Below are 7,235 nucleotides of genomic sequence, written 5' to 3'. Positions count from 1 at the left end.
ACATTTAAGACTAGACTTAAGACTTTCCTCTTTGATAAAGTTTATAGTTAGGGCTGGCTCAGGCTTGCCTTGTACCAGCCCCTAGTTAGGCTGACTTAGGCCTAGTCTGCCAGAGGACCCCCTATAATACAACGGGCACCTTCTCTCCTTCTCTCTCTCTCTCTCTCTCTCATGTCCTGTTACTGCATCTTGCTAACTCGGCCATTCTGGATGTCACTAACGGTGCCTGGATAGTGTGACGTGTGTGGTTGTGTTGCTGCTGTGATCCTGCCAGATGCCTCCTGCTGCTGCTGTTATCATTAGTCATACTTCTACCGTTATTATACACATATGATTATTGTCACACATGTATACTATCAGATATTAATATATTATTATTAATTATAATATTATTACTTTCATTAATGTTGTTGTAAGCTACTGTCATTACCGTCTGTCCTGCATCTCTCTCTGTCTCCCTTTCTCTCTCTCTCTGTCTCATTGTGTCATACGGATTACTGTTAATTTATTATGTTGATCTGTTCTGTACGACATCTATTGCACGTCTGTCCGTCCTGGAAGAGGGATCCCTCCTCTTCCTGAGGTTTCTACCGTTTTTTTTCGGGGGGAGTTTTTCCTTATCCGCTGTGAGGGTCCAAAGGACAGAGGGATGTCGTATGCTGTAAAGCCCTGTGAGGCAAATTGTGATTTGTGATATTGGGCTTTATAAATAAAATTGATTGATTGATTGATTGATTGATTGATTGAGAAGTTTGGCTGTCTGACGCTGCTGCTCTCTTCTGCCATGGCAAATTGAGTAAACTCTCATTACGCCTTCGTGCGGCGTATTTAAGGGCGAGGAGAGGGGCTCATTTGATTGGTGTGATGTGTGTAAAACCCACTCCACGCCTCCTCCCTGTTTCCGACTTGCGCAGGTAGGAGGGACGGAGGTGGGAAAGAGGAGTAGCTGCGCCAAGGCGCACAGTGTGACAAACTTGCAAGGTGCGCTGCACCTCCGCCTCGCCCGGTCTGCGAAACTAGAGGCCTGTGTGTTCGGTGCCATGCTGCAGGTTCGTGCCAGGCTCGGTTATAATTGTCTCAGACTCGGGAAAATGCGTCCCGAGCCGCGCTCTAGTGTGCTCACTTGTGTCTGTGTGTGTGTGCGCATGTGTGTGTGTTTGTGTGTGTGTGTGTGTGTGTACGCGCATGTGTCTGCATGTGTGGGCACGTGTCTGTGTGTCTGTGTGCATTGGGGCCGAACTCCGCCGTATGCGACACAGAGCAGAGTGTAGAGACAGAACTGACAAGGCCGTCGGTCATTTTGACCGGTTGCAATTACCACCCCTGCCCACTTGGCGGCGGAGTGCACAGTCAGTGGTTTAAGTGGCTGCCGTTTTCACACTGCAGAGAAAAAGTCATTCATCTGCTTCATGTAGCGTTGTTAACATAATGGCCTGGACACATTAGATGCGTTAGTGCCGCAGAAGTCCTGTGAGTATACTCGCAGGCGCTTCACTGTCCACACAGGCAGCGCATTTCTCCTGCGCTCTCCGCGCCGGTTAATCACCGACTCCACTCGTCTGTTCCCGTCAGTACTCGTTTTTTCACTTCAACAGGTCATTTTAAACATGGGTAAGTCCATATTTTAATCGTTTTATATAACGTAATAAGTTAATGACAATTTGTCACTGCATGTCCATGTACTGAGCGTGTTGGATAAACACTGAATGAATAGGGCATATTGTTCTGACCATTTTATTTATGTAGTCTGTAGGCTCAGTGACACAAAATTAAAATTGTAATGAAGTGATTAGGGTATTGAAAAATGTGTTTGATTATGCACTGTTGTGTTATTTTAAATTATCACGTTCCTCAGTGCATGCTGTTGTTGTTTTATTTTGAAAATTGGCCGGATTCTCTCATCTTTTCTGTGTCCGACTTCCTGTTTGGTACGATCCGCTCTATCCAGCTTGACAGAAGCGCTCGTGGCTCGCGTGTAGACCAGACGCCGAACTGAAGCGCTGCGGTGTGTGGTGTCTGTTCATCTTTTCGTTCATGTCCTTATTAATGCACACTTTATAACTTGCTTGTTGGATTTATTAAAAACGAACAAATGAAAACTAAATGTCTTTGAATAGGCTATCTTTATTATCATTTAAAAACGAAAATTAAAATGACCGGTAAAAATAGATTATGACCGGATTTTTACAACCCTGTCAGTCAAAATGACCGGTGACGAAAAAGTCTAGCGCAACATCTGACCAACACTGTATATTTGTTGGCTGAGCTGTTGCCAGGCCTGTCTTGTCACATTCCACATTTTCTTGAATTGTGTGTAAAACTGGTATGTCTACAAAAAAAACGAACCTTATTTGTGCAAAATCAGTGTCAGTGTAGTTAGACAGATGTGACAGTTGGTTTGTGGTAATTTCATTTATTACAAATTCACTTGTTAATTCTAAGAACACTGTAACCTAAAATGACGTTGGCCTTATAACAGCACCTGTATAATCTCGAGGAACCTTCTTGTACAGGGATCCTGAGTTACAATAATGTCAGTTACAATTATTCTGGTTTAAATTGTGCTTACACTGTTTATTTTACTAAATTAAATTGAAATTAATCAACTTACCATGAACTTATTAATGATTAATAAATAGTACATATGCAATGCTCAGAGTGTGGGAGAAACAAAGGTGTCAATAGGGCCTGACTAACTGGTTAACCTGGCAGTCCACATACTTGAGAAGTCAATGCTTATGAAAAAGATGGTTGCGTATTTTGTGGTGTATACTAATACTCACTTTAATATTATGCATTATAAATTAGGGATGTACAATAATATTGGCACCATCAGTATCAGCTGATATCGGCTTTAAAATAAAGAATCAGAATTGGACAAAGTGCATTTTTCTTATTTTGCACAATGAATGAATATTACATACATTAAAAAGCATTCTATTTCATGTCTCCATCTGCTGGTGGACCATCACGATAAGAGTATGCATGCATATGATGTTAATTCCACTACAGAAGAGACTTGATGATCACTAAAATTAGGTGGTGAAAAAAATGGATATATCAGTATTGAGTAGGCTGACCAAACGTCCTCTTTTGCCCGGACATGTCCACTTTTCACGTCCCGTCCGGGGCGTCCGGGGGTTTTTTATAAACTGATGATAATGTCCGGTTTTCCGTGTGTTTGTGTGTGTGTGTGTGTGTGTGTGTGTGTGTGTGTGAGTGCGGCACGGGCATATTTCTGTCCGAACCCGAACCGAGCCCGATGTTATTTAATGACCAAAGCACTGAGTTTGTGTCACACAGTTGTTACAGTTACAGGCTATTTAACAGGCCGGGCGTGCTCAGCGGAGAGGGAGACCCCCGTGTTTGAGACGGGAGCAGGAGGCGGGAGGTCCGACGCTTCCAGCGAGAGGAGAGGGAGAAATAAAACAAAATAAGATAAAATAGGAAAAACCTGTCTCCCTCTTTTATTTTATTTTCAGCGTTTTATCCTGCTCGGATCCTGCTCGGATCGCCACACTCTAGTGTGTGTATGTGTCCCTATTGGGGCCTATCTGAATTTCTGTCTTTGAGAGATATTATTTTGTAATATAACTGAATTTTCTATCCATACATATAAATTTTAAATATATTAAAATGATAAGGCATCTTTGAGTAAGCTGCGAGTATCATTTAAGTAGGCTATGTCGTGGCCAGCCGAATGTCCTCTTTTTTGGAAATCAAAATATGGTCACCCTAGTATTGAGTATCAACCAGATTAGATGTTATGTATCAGCATATCGGCAAAAAATCCAGTATTGTGCATCCCTATTGTAAAGTGATGTTTATTCTAGTTTATTTAACTTCAGTGATGGTTTCCATACACCTTTAAATTTAATTAAAATAACAAAAAAATGTGCTTGTTATGTGGAGAGGTAGATAGCTGCCAGGCAACATATAAATGCCAAATGACAGCTGCTGCCCGCAGCTCAGTGAAGAGCAGCAGCATCATATGACTTTCACAGGTCATTAATGATACAAGTCACATGACTTATGTGTGTGACCACCAGGCCACGTTGGACTTTAGTAGAGCAAAAGCACCTGTGAGTAGGAAATTGGGTCTTCAAACCCTGACACAGAAAGTGATTATTTAGGTCATGCATTCTTCATGGGAAATCAATCTAATGCCATACCCACTATGTCTGAATTCTTCACTCTCTCCTGAAGTCTCTAAGCAGTGATTGTAATCACAAATCTTGTGCAGCAAACTTCTGTGTGTGACACACCTGCTCCAGCAGAAGAGTCCTCTGGTTCTTTTTTGCCAGCTGATAAGCCGTGAAGGAGCCCTGAACTCCGGCCCCGATCACGATGCAGTCATACTCCCCTTTAGTCGACATTCTGCTTAAAGTTACCACCAAGGAATAGCATGCGCACGAACTTGTTTTCAGTATGATGAAAAAGAAACGCCCACTTAAAGTGAAGGAGGGCCATAGATGAGTCTTTTTTGCCCCGAGTAACACCTGCCAGGGGCTCAGGATGTGCTCCATGCAGAACAAGCGTCATTGATTGAACTCCTTTGTTTAAAGTCAGATTATACATAGTTATGGTGGGTATCAGGGACACTGTTGGGGGCTAGGATTAGTGACAGTCTTATAGGAAATTGGATTTGTAAGGAGGAGATTGACAGGACAGTTGTGCCTGACAGTCCTATCAGAGGGCAAAGATCTCCATGCATACATACATACATATGTGTGTGTATATATATATATGTATATATATATATACACACATACATACATATGTGTGTGTATATATATATATATATAGCCATTTTATCATGGTATAAAAATAAACAGAATTTATGGATAAGATGTCAATCATGTTGCCTGTTCCTGTGTCTACTACACTATTATTAATAATATTCCAATAGAAAATACGATTTAAGTTTAAAGAATAGAATAAACCATAAGGGTAAAACGTCAAAATAAGTTAATATTTATTGGATGGTCGTTTTCACAATGTTTTTATAATTTAGTGCTACACAGCACAGAACCATTACATTCTACTCAATACTAAAGCATAGTAGCTACAGTGGCCTATTTGGTGTGGAGGGAACGCTAAAGAATGGAAGAGAGAAAAAAGTTGTTGTTATATAAGCTGTTAAACTAGTGGTTATAAACTATGGGTTATATTTATGTGTCCAAACCTGGAAAACAGGAACAAAATAAGACAAGATTTCAGGAAAATCAGCTTTATTGATTAATTAGCACTGTAGTTCACTGTTAAAGAAAGCCAGTAGGTCCAGTTGTATATGAAATGCAAGACCATTTTACAACACAAAACAGACATATAAATAGCTCTTGATAGTTGCAAATAAACTTTGTTTTTGTTTTTTTCACAAGGTGATCCTTGCTGTTTCATTGTATGCAGGCCCGCTGGTCTGGTACTGACACAGATCATCAGTGGTAGTGTTCCTCCAGTTATATCTGACCTGTTCCATCACTTCTGTTATTCTGCTTTCTAAACAGATCAAAGTGCACCTGTTACACTTATATAACCATGAATAGTTTGCTCAGTCCAGAGGTCATTTGTCTGCAGCCTCAGAAACAGACCTGCACAGGAAGATTATGTTTTCATAATCTAATATTTTGGCATGGTTAAAAAGTAGATTCAAACTTTACACAGTGTTCCCTGCCAGCTGGAAGTTTGGTCAGCGTTACTCTGACAGATAGTATGCACCTGAAATTACAACAACAGTATACAAGTAATATGTCATATTCTCTCTCACCCTCACTCACATCCTGTTTTTACATAGGACTGAAAGTGACATTTACAGCATTATGTTTTTTCACAACATAATCTGATGAGTTCATTGACTGCAGCAAAGATCTCAGCAAAAACTGATGTTTTGTTATTTGCTTGTTCGCACTGAGTTAGGTTTTCACTAGGAACGCTGTCCAGGTGCATTGTAGAAAGTCTAGGATCCAGTTTTTGGAGCTTCTCATACTAAAGACTGTGAAAGGACTAAGACTTATATCCCTGTCTCTGCTACTCATATTGTGACAATTTTTTATGTTTTATTTATTTTTGTTTTAATTTTTATTTATCTATTTTAAATCTTACAAACCACAAACCTTTAACCTGAGAATCCTCTCTGACCTCATTCTCATATCCACATCTGCTCACTGAAACCAAGTACTTCACAGAGGCACATAACCTTTGTTATATATTTTATTAGGCCACATACAAAACCAAGCTGAATATACCCTGTTGATTGTAAGGGCAGCTTTGTTCTTATTAAGCTAAATTGCACACAAGGGGCAAAGCTGACCTTTGACCCCTGAGATGGCACTGCATTAAAAACCAACATGATTATATATTGGATATTACTACACAACTGTTCCCAAACACTTACTGAGTGTTGTTAACAGAAAAGGTGATATAACACAGTGGTAGACATGTCCCCTGTCCCAAACTTTTGAACATGTTGCAGGCATTAGATTTAGAATAAGTGTATATTTACAAAAAAAACCCCAATAAAGTTTATCAATGTGAACATTAAATATCTTGCATTCTGTTTTTATTCACATTTCATATGATGATATATATGTATATATACATATATATATATATATATATATAGATATGATGATATGTCTGCACACATGTGCACAACAACAGAATAACTATACTAACATTAATACAGGCCATCCAGTGATCTGTGTCAACATAATGTGTTCTCTTGCATCAATTAAGCATGTTAGACAAGCTGTCTAAATCATCTATATGTTTTCCATAACACATCAATTAATGCTCATTTCATTCTGCATTAAAAAGTCAGTCCCTTTGTTCTCTGTATCCGAAGATGACGTATGATTTTGCAGGCCACAACCTGGAATGTGGGATATTGGCCTTAAAAAGAAGTGCACAACGTAGCATAAATTGTCCACCATTTGTGTCCTTCTGGAGTCTTTGCCAGCTGTTTCCTGACTCAGAGATCAGACCTCTCTTAAAACTGAAAAATTGAAGTCACCAATATTTGCCACCGAGTTTGTTTAGGAGTCTATAGGTTTGTCCACTAAGGGCGGTGCAGGTTTAGCTCCACAGGAACATACTTTGAGGTCAATTACATATGGACATATACTGGTAAGCTCACAGATTTGGTTCTGATGTTACTAGCTTTCTGAATACAGTAAAACAACTTTTTCTCTTTTTTTTTTAAATTTTTACCAAAAGTGATTTGTCCCAGGCACAGC

General features: G+C 39.7%; 1 protein-coding gene across 2 annotated transcripts in view; it reads right to left on the bottom strand.

Moving 5' to 3' along the window:
* The window catches only part of pipox (pipecolic acid oxidase), a 78,427-nt gene extending 73,998 nt beyond the window's left edge, over positions 1–4,429 (bottom strand). Inside the window, exon 1 of one of the 2 annotated variants that reach the window (XM_050056318.1) lies at positions 4,266–4,429. In XM_050056318.1, coding sequence (XP_049912275.1) covers positions 4,266–4,376 — 111 coding nt within the window. In that variant the 5' untranslated portion in view covers positions 4,377–4,429. The remainder of the gene's footprint in view (positions 1–4,265) is intronic. The other variant, XM_050056309.1, reaches the window with a different exon arrangement.
* Positions 4,430–7,235: the final 2,806 nt, after the last annotated feature.

This window comes from Epinephelus moara, chromosome 2 (genome assembly GCF_006386435.1).
Source record: "Epinephelus moara isolate mb chromosome 2, YSFRI_EMoa_1.0, whole genome shotgun sequence".
Lineage (NCBI taxonomy): Eukaryota > Metazoa > Chordata > Actinopteri > Perciformes > Serranidae > Epinephelus > Epinephelus moara.
The sequence above is the reverse complement of the archived record's forward strand: the minus strand, read 5'-3'. Positions and strand labels throughout refer to the sequence as shown.